The following is a 12,926-nucleotide window of genomic DNA, read 5'->3' on the forward strand; positions in this document are numbered from 1 at the left end:
GTTATCTCACTAAAATTTCTGCTCATAGCAGCAGCCTTTCAACTGACTTCATGGTTCTTTTGTTAAATGTTGTCTTTGACAAGCGACTCCGTATCAGTCACTATCCACTGTTTTTATATACTTTACACGCAACTATCTTATGACGACTCTGACAAAGACGGAAAACGTCCGTTGAAACATGTCAGGTATGTTAAAAAAACAACCCCTGTCTGATAACAAAAGAAACAAAAAGTCAGTTAACAACTACAGATACTGTGAATTGTATTGCACTTACAAGCTTCGTCTTTCTGGTTGTTAAAATATGTTTATGTAAAGATGGCAGATAATATGAAAACACTCCGATCATGAATTTGTCTCCATACCAGTAAACTGCAAATGAAGGCCTAACTGGAAAATGCTCATTGTTTGGACCTTATAGCTTTCTTTCTCTTCGTATAATGGCATGTATTTAATTTTGCCTTTATTTAATCCCTAAAATGACCTAAATGCCAGTAAAAGGGCCTCGCCTTTGTTTTTAAAAACTACACTGAACTGACCTGCAGTCATCCTGTACTTGACTTTATACCATGTTGAGGGTTAATACTCGTATGTGGTTGGCTACTGGGTGTGGATTAAAAATTAATAATCCAGTGATAATGCACACCTAAAAAAGAAGTTCCAGTCACATAGCTTAAATGTTCTACCACTGCACTGGCTACTTTAAAACAAACGTTTGCCTCATTATCTGGACAAAAACAAGCGGGAAAAGGTGAACTATTTCTATGAACTGATGCTTTATTTAACCCATCGTGACGTTCAGCGTACATATCGCTCTCCTTTGCCGCTGCAGTCGGGGTCAGAGCCACCGCACCACGTAATAAATAGCCCACTACCCCTGAAGGGATAGGCCTATGCTGAAAGGGGAACAACAACAATTTTACAGTTGAACCATCGCAATCTACTTTAAAATTGTAAGGAGTCAGGTCTCTGCCTCTCCGTGAGGGCGACGAGTGAAAAACTGCATTCTCGACCACCACAGCTTATTGTGAAAATTTGTTCATGTCTTTTGTACTCCGCAACGCCCTACCGCTGCACCACGGGGCGGCCGTGGAGTACGCCCCAAACTCCCTCAGCATCCATTTGCTTGTCACTTTTTCAGTGTGTGCTGGGAGTACAACCGTCCTTCTTTCCCTGGTCTGGGGCCCCTTCTGAGCTACCAGCAGTGAATGCATGGTTCCATTGTTGCAAGGAGACAAGGTAGGCAGCCCATGTACAACTCCGTCACACTGTTCGCAGCACCAAAGAACAGGTCGACCGTTATTGCTGGCGGATTCCATGTAGGGACCACAGTTTCCAACAAACTGCATTGTACTAAGTTAGACAGAAAATACAAATGTAATCCCAGAAGCAATAACTGTCTGCATGTTTTTGACGTCTGAAAGCGTCTTTCCTCATATGTTGATATTACGTCCAAACCTTGAAGTTTGAAAAAAAATAATTTTATTTTTATAATGTCCATGAAAAACAGACAATTTACAATACCTTATCCGATGTCATTATTTTTACTTTTATCTTGATATTTATAAATGTTTGGGTAAAATTTAAACTCAACAGATACCCACATAAAATGTACAAATTGTAAATCAAAAATCTGTTATAAAAAAACGAAGAGACTATGAATATAATAAGATCCACATCTGCTGGAATGCTAGGCAAACAAGTTTTGAATCTCAGTGAGTTCATTAAAACCTTCTCCAAGATCATCTGCAAGCTTGTCAATTTTTTTTGCAAACTTTGACCTGAGGTCTTTTTTCAATTTTTGCCCATCTTTCTCCTGATTGAAGTAGAACTCCATCCCGAGCGCAAAGCCTCGTATGGTCCCGGAAACCTTGGTGCATCTCCCTGCAGCCATGACACTTGTATAACTTGTAAACATCCTTAGCACCTTGGATGCATTCTCTGAGTCAGTCTTGACTTCACTCAGAGTAGACTGACCATACAGCTTCAGTTGATCCATTCCCTCATTGATGAACTTCAGGCAGGGGAGAATTTTTTCATAACGTTCTTCAAAGTCTTGCAAGGTCACCTGGATCTTCTTTTTGTCACTGGAAAGATTTGCCTGCAAAAACAATTAGGGTTACCAACAAAGAAAAAATATGCTATTTTTTGTACACTTATTGTGAAGCTACATGGCTTTTGTGTAGCATATTTATTGAACGGGTTGAATATAAGTTTAGGTGCCAAAACAAACAACGTGGAAAATCTGGTTCCTTTGGCAAACTGACTTACTTTTTCTCCCCAAAAAAGTTGATTTTTTTAAGAATGTTGAATTTTTCAGTCATGATCACTTTCTCATCTCTTTGCTTTTACTAATACGAATTCTTTCCGAAAAATTAGTATAACACGGAAAAGTGTATTAATTTTCATATTTCCTTTCAAAAATATACTTTCATAAAATATAGATTCAGGGCCCAATGTTTAATTGATATAAAGTATTTTTATTTTTACACAAATGTCCCAGCTCATAAAAACAACAAAAACAGGGCTTCAAAAGAATAAAATATTCTGGAGAAATCTGACCACATTGTTCAGGACATGAATGTTTTGAACTGAGTTTCACCAACTAGTCATCTCCTAAACTCAAAGCACCTGCACAGGATCTCCAGATGTCATTAAATTAGTTTAGTTTGGTTCAATGTGGGGAAGACTTCATTCTTGACAACCTGTCAAAAGACCATCATTGATTCCCTCCATAGTTATGGGTAAGCCACAAAAGTTCCTAGCTTAAAGAGGCTGGCTGTTCACAGAGCGCTGTGTCCAAGCAGATCAAAAGATAGTCTAATGAAACGGCAAAATGTGGCAGGAGAAGCACCAGCAGAAGAAACAACCGAAGGCTTCAGCGGAAATGAAAGGAAAAGATTCAAGATTCTGCAGACATCCAGAAAGACTGGTGAGGAGCAGAACCCAAGTTGCTTGAGGTCCAGTGTGACATCTCCAGACAATCATGATGACTGAGGAACAGCTTCGTTCCTAGAGTGGTCTCCTTAGAGAACTCTGCTTCACCCCAATTCTCAGCTCCATTCACACAGTCCGTATCATGTAAATTATTTATCCATTGTAGTAAATTTGCTCATACACAAATTTGTAAATAGACATTCATTTTTATTCATAAAGTATATCTGTAAATTCATACCTGTATATTATTTAAATAACTATTTAAAATGGAAACCATTTGTATAGCATGTCCCCATCATTCAATTTGCACATCTACTGTACATACTGTACTTTTTTTTAACAACTATATCCTGCACTTTACTGCTAATGCACACTGGTTAGGCCCAAACTGAATTTCATTCCCCCATACCAGTACAGTGTAATGGCAATAAAATTGAATCAAATCTAATCTAATTTGGGGTCTAATATTTAGTATCGGTGTTAAATACTGTTATTTTAATCCAAAATCACTGGAACAGTCGAGCAGAATGTTATTGAGGATTTTAGGATTCCTTCTGCAGATTTCATCATCCAGCAGGACCTGTCCCTTCCCATATTTATGAAGGATTGAAGTTGGTCGTATAGAGTAAATGTTAAATTCTAAAGAGAATTCAAATTTTCTGAAATCGTCTTTTTGTTGGTTTTATGAGCTGGATCCCCAATTTATGTAGCATATCCGATCACCATGTGTCACCTTGTTTGCTATGGCTGCTGATGCACCAGTGACACCGCCCGCTGCAGCCACACCCACTCCGATTGCAGTGAGAGCCAGCGAGGATCCCAGTGTGAAGGGAGACAGAATCACCCCAGCAGCTGCAGCCACGCCTCCTAATGCTGTTGTAGCTCCTCCTGTGATGCCAGCAATCTTTGTCCCTTTAGAAACCTAAAAAAATATGTAGAGTTTTCACAAATTTTTGGGGAACATAATCTGAATTTTTGTGGTTCTTTGTACAAAGTTTTTATTACCTTGTTTATGTTTGCGGCAATGGAGTGCAGCTCATCAATGGCTTCCTTGAGGCTATTACCATGCTCAGACATCATGTCATTATACTTTTGGATTTCTTCATACAGATATTCAGCAAGGGCAACAATGATTCTGAAAGGTTTACAGTAATTAATATACAGTATGACAGCTCCTTTGTCCCACCTTTGGTCATACCTGAGCAGTATATTTTAAAGTCCCACTTCAGTCATCTTTTTATCTGTTGTAAAAGCGTTCCCAGTGGTCTTTTAAATACGATTTTGTCGTGTAAACTATGTCCAGGACAAATTTTCTGAAGGGCATCTTAACCTCTGAGTTGTGGGAGGAACTGTTATTGCAGAGTAAGTTTGCCACCACTTCCTGTCACCCTTCTGTTTACACACACCTGCTAGCTTACAGCCCCTCAAAACCTCAACCTAATTAGCTGTGCAAGAAAAATGGCGAGCAATATTGGACTTATCCAGACATACAGTTCTGAGTCAGATGCCAGTTTGGATTAGTAAAATGATGATGTACATAAATCTATTTGTCGGCCAGTGCGTCAGAATGGAGCGGAGCAAGGGGCTTGTGGCCTGCAGACATTAGCGCCTACATTACAGCTAAAAGCTTTTTCACAATACAATTCGTTGTCGGCACAACGACTTGAATTAACAAATACTCAGAAATGCAGTTTTGAGATAAGTTTTCTTCATATATGTCCTCAATCACAAGAAATATGAAGACACCAAAAAAACACAAAAAATGCCATTTTTATTGGCGTTGGTCTTCAAAATGTCTGGTCTAAGCCAGGATTCCAGAAACTTGGTTTAAAGTTTAGGCATGTTAAGGGAGTTAAAACAACTTGAAATCAATTAACTCCAGCCTTTCATGGGATTTAAACGTGAAAAAAATCAATATCTCTTAAAAAGTAATCTTTTTTTTAACATAACATTTCCATCTGTAAAATTCTGCACAAAATAGTATTTGAACAATACTCACTCTTTCTCAGTTGCTCCTTTTCTTTTAAGATCATTGCAGAACTCTTGCCAAGCTGCAAGTTAATAGATTAAGTGTTGAAAATCAAGAGTGCAAATAATGAAACACAAGATGAATAATTTAAATTTTACTTACATATGTTCCTGCTGGAAAGAGATTCTTTTTTCTGATTGAAAAAAGACGTTTACTACACAGTTTGCATCAATTGACAATCATCATTATGATTGAAAGTAATTACCGAGTTGTTCTTTTTGTCATCAGGATCATTTGTTGCTGCTGTACGTGGGACAGCAGGAGATTCTTGAGAGACCACCCTAGAGATGCGATGGTCCACATCCTATGTGAAAACAAAGATTTACTTTTTTCCTTGCTATGTCGTACGTGGCAGATAAAATCATAAAGTGACATTGTGCATTTGCTTTATCTTTGTATGTGTCTACTTCCTGACTTGACTTTTTCATGACTCCTAATGCACCAGTCAGAAGAGCCTGGTTTATCAGCTCAGCGTTACATGACCTTCCTTCCTTTCGGTGCAGTAAATAACTAAATTCAGACTGATTTTCTAGATAGTACTGATGTTTTTAGGATTAAACCTAAACTAGAATTTCCTATACAATATTGTGAGAACAATGTTTTTATTGTTCTATTGTTCTGTCTTCAAAATTTAAACTCATTCAATCTTTATTTATAAAGCACTTTATACCTGGTGACTAAAATGCTAGATGGGTAAAAAAATAAAATAAACCCCCTTGAGCTGAAAAATTACAGATCTAAATGAGTACAGAAATAGTAAAAAATTTGAAAAGTTCAACGTTCCATGAAAAAACAAAAACAAAACAGACAACAATTAAAAGACAAGCATTTCAAATGTCTGTTTTAATAAATGGATTAAAAAAAGTAGAAAAACTTATTTATGTTGTGTAAAAGGCCAAAAAAGCTGAAAAAACTGAAAATGAAGATGCCTGCATAATATCCATTGGGAGGTCATTCAACAGTTTCCACATCACCTCTGAGTGAGAAACCCTGGAGCAGCTGGTCACCTGACCTGAGTGTTCAGGTCGGCCTGTTAGGGTGTATAAAGCTCAGGAAGGGACCTATAAAAAAAAGCTTTAAAATGAATCCTAAGTGGAGCTGGAGAAGTAAAGCTACCATGTTTAGGGAGCCAGGTAAAACACGTGCAGCAGTATCTTAAATTAACTGATGATTTAAAATTACAGAAGATTTAAAAATCCTACAATTAACACATTATAGTTAACCACACCTGAGAGGTAACAAAGGCATAGATAAAAGTTTCAAAAGGTTGCCTTGAGAGATTTAACTTGACCTTATTTCACTACCTTAAGTAAAAAAAAACTGATTCTGGGTATCAATATTTGCAGAAGAGCACATTTTGATCTCTGGACTGAGGCGGTTGGTTTTAAACTCTCAAACCTGTAACCCCAGTTTACATGCTATCAAAAACGATCACTACTGTTTTTCCTTCATTAAAGGTTCAAAATGTAATGACACCATTAAGTTTAAAATTGCTCAAACCACCAGCTCCATGCAGTGCTTTATTCTGATGCATCCACTTGAAGACAAGTAGATCCATACGTTTCTGTTTTCCTCGTCTGGCTCAAAATTGTACGTCTGGAAAGCTCCAATTATTGCTCGCTGCAGTTAGGCGAGTTAGTTATGCAGTTAAGTCAGGGGGAATTTGTCTTCTGTTTGCAGAAGAATAACTGTTTAACCAAGAGGGGGGAATATAAAATCATGTGATTTATGTGAGCACAGGGAGTTGTTTTCATTTTCTTCTGCACTGTCCTTCATGCAGTGAAAGCATGTATCCTCATATTTGTGGCTGCAATGCGGTCATGCATTGTTTCCGAACTGCTATCTCATACTACCATCTAGAAGTTGGTCAGTACAAGTCTTTACTCAGGTTTTACCTGTTTTAAGTCTTTAAGATAAGAGTTTCTGAAATGTAAGAAAACAAATCAAAAGAACACAGTACTTGAGTACTACATACTCTCGCGTTCAATACTTCTTCAAACTTTGTCGAAGTTTGAATATTTTCTGAATTCTGTTTTATAATCCTATTCTTGGGCAACTCTGGGGGGGGGGGTGTCTTAGGGGACTTATCTTAATTAAAATAAAAGAAGTGAGACAGGTCATTGTTTCTGAACTATTATCGCATAGTGCTAGTCATTACTCAGGTTTAACCTGTTTTATCTCCTAAGGATAGAGGTTTCTGAAATGTAAAAATAAACCCAAAGAACAGACTACATGTACCTTCAATACTTCTTCAAAACTTGGCAAAGTTTGAATATTTTCCGAATTCTGTTTTATAATCTTCTTGGACAACACTGGGGGTGGTTTGGTCTGACGGGGACTCATCTAAATTCAAATGATAGAAGTAAGACAGGTCAATGTTTTTACATTTTCACATCAAATATGTTCTACAGCATTGCAATCCTTTTGGGGAAACTGAACACAAACCTCTGTAGGTTCTGCAGGACACTCAGGTGAGCAGTTAGTACGTAACAACTCCTCATCAAGAGACTTTGTCTTAGGGCAACGCTGCGTCCGTGGCAGAGGAACAGGAGGGGTCGCCTGCAAAAACAGAGACGTTATCCAACAACTGAGTTCTTCTGCTTTATTAATGCACCTCATTAAATCCATCCTAATTTTTTTATGAAGAAAAAGTTAGCACAAATATGTCAACATGGGGTGAGCAGCACCATTTATAATGAGAAATAATATGTAAAAAAAATCACTTGACAATAAAAAAACAGATTCTTCTCAGATCGAAGTATTTATTCCCTGTCATGCATTCTTGCAGTCACATTTGCACCTTGTAAAAAATGCTGTATTCTGTCTTCTTTCCCACTAGAATATAAAAGGAACAATGACAGAAACTATTTTTAATCCCTGTGGGAAAAACTATAATTAACATATAATGTTAATTAACAAATGTTTTAAACAAACGGTATAATCAATGAAAAATAATACAATTGATCAACGATATAATGCAGAATAAAAGCCAGATTTGCAGAAAATAATGTAAGACAGTGCAATATTAGGAATTTCCTCAAAGTAAAAGAATTTAAATAGTTTTTCTTTTTCCACTCACCTTTGTGTGATGCATGATGCAGCTTGATGACTCTCTTTACTGGAGATACTCTGCACTGTTCAGCTTTCTTACGACTTCTACTTATTTCAAGACATGAAATGAAACTAAGAAACCAAGTGTCTGTTTATGCATTCCATTTTAGGTACGCAGCTTTCTAATTTGCATCCTTAGGTGGATGTAAAGGAGTGGTTTGAAAAACCAAACAAGGCTAAATCCTAATGCTAACAGAAAATTTTAGTCATGTTATTTAATATTTCTAAAATTGCATTATTTGACACACCTTATGGAAATAAAAAGGCTGATACAGATTGAATAGAGTGCCGACTCTGCCGAGAATAAAAAAGTTAAAGTTTAAAAAAACAGCTGAGATGGTACGCTCCTTCTCAATCAGGGGCGGGGGTTGAGGACCACATTCCTGCTTTTTTTCTAACATACATTTGAACGTCATGATCTGATTACCTGGACATACTTGAACCAGGTAATCAGCAGCTAATAGGGTAAGCATATCTGGAAAATATGAACTGGCCTTTAAGGCCTGGAGTTGCTTACCTCTGATCATTTTACATGTCCTTATGGTCACAAAATTTTCTATCTTGAGTAGGTTATTATCCTTACTACAGGCCTGTTTAAATATTGGTTCAAAAGTGACCAGTGCTATGTGGTTTGAAGGCAGTCAAAGGTGGGTGCATAAACAGCCTAAACCCGGTCATGGAATATTAATTCTTTTGAACAACAACTCAAAGAAAGTCTGGTTTTCATAACAGTACTTTTCATTTTAGTCAATTTTTCATTATTTTTGTGACCAGAGTGGTTGTGGTGCAGAGGTAGAGCAGTTGACCTCTGATCAGATAATCGTAGGTTTGGTTGTGTCGAACTGTCCGTGGGCACGACACTGAACCCATATTGCTTGTGGTAGTTAAAAGTTGGCGCCAGTATTCAGAATCTGAACCGCCATCAGTGTGTTAGTGGGACTGTGACTGTGCTTTGTGTCTTTTAAAAAGGTAGTGAAGCGTACACACCATGTACGACTGTATGTTTTTCTTGTCAGAGAAGTGCCAACAATTTTGTCTTTAAATAGGAATGAATGCTAAAGAATGGGAAAAGTGAGTTAAATAAGCCCGTTAAAGGAATAGTACGTAGGTTTAGAGTTAATGAATCATGTTTAAAGAAATTTTTTTTCAAATGAAACTTTCTAAATCCTGAGTTAAACCTGAATATAAGACCATCAATTAAAGATTATGGTAACATAATTGATGATAATAAATAGGGTTCTACTTCTAAAGCTAAAGTTAAGTTAAAATTACAGTCCAACTTTATTTCAATAGAAACCAGGGGCGGAGCTACAGGGAATGAGAGTGGGGCTGAGATATTTGCCCCCAATTTCAGTGTCAATATTGACAAAAATGAACAAATCATTTATTTAAGCTTCTTCAAGGATTACAAAAATAACAAAAGCAATATTTAAAAAAAAAAATCTGAGTCCCTTAAACGACTTGTTCTGTCCTTGTATTGTGTATGTCGGCACATCTGGGCCACCAGCATCCTGGCGTTAGCCAGAATCTGCTATGGCAAGAGGAAATCCTTGTTTTTAAAAATCTATTATTATTAAATAAGAAATAATACTAGTTTTAGATAGTGAACCGCCACCTTAACGTGGTGGGGGAGTTTGAGAGCTCGGGTGATCCCAGGAGCTAAGCTGTCTGGGGCTAAAGCCCCTGGTAGGGTCTCCCATGGCAGACAGGTCCTGGGTGACGAGCCAGACAAAGAGCGGTTCAGAAACCCCTGATGAAAAGAAACAACGAGGACCCGATTACGTCGCCCGGATTGGCGTCACCGGGGCCCCACCCTGGAGCCAGGCCCAGGGTCGGGGCTCGCAGGCGAGCGCCTGGTGGCCGGGGCTCTTCCCACGGGCCCCGGTCGGGCACAGCCCGAAGGAGCGACGTGGGACCACTCTCCCATGGGCCCACCACCCGTAGGAGACCTCAAAAGGGGCCGGTGCAATGTGGTTTGGGTGGCAGTCGAGGGCGGGTGCCTCGGCGGCCCAAACCCCGATCATGGAACCTGGCTTTTGGGACATGGAATGTCACCTCTCTGGGAGGGAAGGAGCCTGAGCTGGTGCGAGAGGTTGAGAGATACCGTCTAGATATAGTCGGGCTCACCTCCACACATAGCCTGGGCTCTGAAACTCAGTCCTTAGAGAGGGGTTGGACTCTCTACCACTCTGGAGTTGCCCAAGGTGAGAGGCGGCGGGCTGGCGTAGGCTTACTCGTGAGCCCCCAGCTCAGCCGCCAAGTGTTGGAGTTCACCCCGGTGGACGAGAGGGTCATGTCCCTCCGCCTCCGGGTGGGGGACAGGTCTCTAACTGTGGTTTCGGCTTACGGGCCGAACAGCAGTTCGGAGTACCAGGCCTTCTTGGTGTCTCTCGAAGGGGTACTGGAAAGTGCCCCAACGGGGGACTCCATTGTCTTCCTGGGGGACTTCAATGCCCACGTGGGCAATGACAGTGGCACCTGGAGGGGTGTGATTGGTAGGAACGCCCCCCCTGATCTGAACCCGAGTGGTGTTTTGTTATTGGACTTCTGTGCTCGTCATAGTTTGTCCATAACGAACACCATGTTCGAGCACAAGGGTGTCCATCAGTACACCTGGCATCAGGACGCCCTAGGCAGGAGGTCGATGATCGACTTTGTAGTTGTTTCAGGTGACCTTCGGCCCTGTGTCTTGGACACTCGGGTGAAGAGAGGGGCGGAGCTGTCCACCGATCACTACCTGGTGGTGAGTTGGATTCGCTGGCGGGGAAAGAGGCCGGAAAGACTTGGAAGACCCAAACGTACTGTGAGGGTCTGCTGGGAACGTCTGGCTGAGCCCTCCGTCAGGGAAGTCTTTAACTCCCACATCCGGGAGAACTTCAAACAGGTACCGGGGGAGGTTGGGGACATTGAGTCCGAGTGGACCATGTTTTCCACCTCCATTGTCTCTGCTGCTGCTCGGAGTTGTGGTCGCAAGGTCTCTGGTGCCTGTCGCGGCGGTAACCCCAGAACCCGGTGGTGGACACCGGAAGTAAGGGATGCCGTCAAGCTGAAGAAGGAGTCCTACCAGGCCTGGCTGGCCTGCGGGACTCCAGAGGCAGCTGACAGGTACCGGCAGTCTAAGCGAGCTGCGGCCCGGACTGTTGCGGAGGCGAAAACTCGGTCCTGGGAGGAGTTCGGTGAGGCCATGGAGAAGGACTATCGGTTGGCCTCGAAGAAATTCTGGCAAACCATCCGGCGACTCAGGAGGGGAAAGCAGTTCTCCACAGGCACCGTTTTCAGTGCAGGTGGGGAGCTGTTGACTTCGACTGGGGACATTGTCGGGCGGTGGAAGGAGTACTTCGAGGATCTCCTCAATCCCACTGACACGCCTTCTTTTGAAGAAGTGGAGAGTGAGGATTTTGGGGTGGGGCTGTCCATTACCCGGGCTGAAGTCACTGAGGTAGTCAACGAGCTCCTCGGTGGCAAGGCCCCGGGGGTGGATGAAGTCCGCCCTGAGCACCTCAAGTCTCTGGATGCTGTGGGAGTGTCTTGGCTGACACGTCTCTGCAGCATCGCGTGGCGGTTGGGAACCGTACCACTGGACTGGCAGACAGGGGTGGTGGTTCCCCTCTTTAAGAAGGGGGACCGGAGGGTGTGTTCCAACCATAGGGGAATTACACTCCTCAGCCTCCCTGGGAAAGTCTATGCCAGGGTACTGGAGAGGAGAGTCCGTCCGATAGTCGAACCTCGGATTCAGGAACAACAGTGCGGTTTCCGTCCTGGTCGTGGAACAGTGGACCAGCTCTACACCCTATCTAGGGTGCTGGAGGGTTTGTGGGAGTGCGCTCATCCAGTCCATATGTGTTTTGTGGATTTGGAGAAGGCGTTCGACCGCGTCCCCCGTGGCATCCTGTGGGGGGTGCTCTGGGAGTATGGGGTCCGGGGAGCCTTACTGAGGGCTGTCCGGTCTCTGTATGACCGGAGTAGGAGCTTGGTCCGCATAGCCGGCAGTAAGTCAGACCTGTTCCCGGTCCACGTTGGACTCCGGCAGGGCTGCCCTCTATCACCGGTTCTGTTCATAGTTTTTATGGACAGAATTTCTAGGCGCAGCCAGGGGCCGGAAGGGATCTGGTTTGGGGACCACAGGATTTCCTCTCTGCTTTTTGCAGATGATGTTGTCCTGTTGGCTTCATCGAACCGGGACCTCCAGCGTGCATTGGGGCGGTTTGCGGCCGAGTGTGAAGCGGCTGGGATGAGGGTCAGCACCGCTAAATCTGAGGCCATGGTCCTTGACCGGAGAAAGGTAGTTTGCCATCTCTCGGTCGGTGGAGTGTCCCTGCCCCAGGTGGAGGAGTTTAAATACCTTGGGGTCTTGTTCACGAGTGAGGGAAGATCGGAGCGTGAGATTGACAGGCGGATCGGAGCAGCGTCCGTAGTTATGCGGTCGCTCTATCGGTCCGTCGTGGTGAAGAGAGAGCTGAGCCGAAAAGCAAAGCTCTCAATTTACCGGTCGATCTACGTTCCAGTACTCACCTATGGTCATGAGCTATGGGTCATGACCGAAAGAACAAGGTCCCGAATACAAGCGGCTGAAATGAGCTTCCTCCGCAGGGTGGCTGGGCGCTCCCTTAGAGATAGGGTGAGTAGCTCGGTCACCCGCGGAGAGCTCGGAGTAGAACCGCTTCTCCTCCACATCGAAAGGAGCCAGTTGAGGTGGCTCGGGCATCTAGTTCGGATGCCTCCTGGACGCCTCCCTGGAGAGGTGTTCCGGGCATGTCCCACTGGGCGGAGGCCCCGGGGAAGACCCAGGACACGCTGGAGAGACTACGTCTCTCGGCTGGCCTGGGAACGTCTCGGGGTCCCCCCAGAGGAG

At 42.7% G+C, this 12,926-nt stretch overlaps 1 protein-coding gene across 1 annotated transcript; it reads right to left on the minus strand.

The window, feature by feature from the left end:
- Positions 1–1,456: 1,456 nt before the first annotated feature.
- Positions 1,457–7,537, minus strand: LOC105354584 (apolipoprotein L3-like). Its single transcript, XM_023958941.1, has 8 exons — positions 7,409–7,537; positions 7,202–7,306; positions 5,169–5,267; positions 5,066–5,096; positions 4,934–4,985; positions 3,940–4,069; positions 3,668–3,856; positions 1,457–2,098 (listed from the first exon to the last, which is right to left on the minus strand). Exons 2-8 carry the CDS (start codon positions 7,304–7,306, stop codon positions 1,688–1,690), a joined length of 1,017 nt encoding a protein of 338 aa, XP_023814709.1. The 5' UTR covers positions 7,409–7,537; the 3' UTR covers positions 1,457–1,687.
- Positions 7,538–12,926: the final 5,389 nt, after the last annotated feature.

The sequence above is a fragment of the Oryzias latipes genome, chromosome 1, assembly GCF_002234675.1.
Source record: "Oryzias latipes chromosome 1, ASM223467v1".
Taxonomy (NCBI): Eukaryota; Metazoa; Chordata; class Actinopteri; order Beloniformes; family Adrianichthyidae; genus Oryzias; species Oryzias latipes.

What these genes read in the sequence shown, in the direction of transcription:
- LOC105354584 (XM_023958941.1), bottom strand. Translation starts at nt 7,306, where the DNA reads ATGAGTCCCCGTCAGACCAAACCACCCCCAGTGTTGTCCAAGAAGATT. An exon ending in AAAGGAGCAACTGAGAAAGA is followed by an intron (nt 4,070 to 4,933) that starts GTGAGTATTGTT and finishes TAAACCTTTCAG; the next exon opens with AATCATTGTTGCCCTTGCTG. An exon ending in TTGCCGCAAACATAAACAAG is followed by an intron (nt 3,857 to 3,939) that starts GTAATAAAAACT and finishes ATATTTTTTTAG; the next exon opens with GTTTCTAAAGGGACAAAGAT.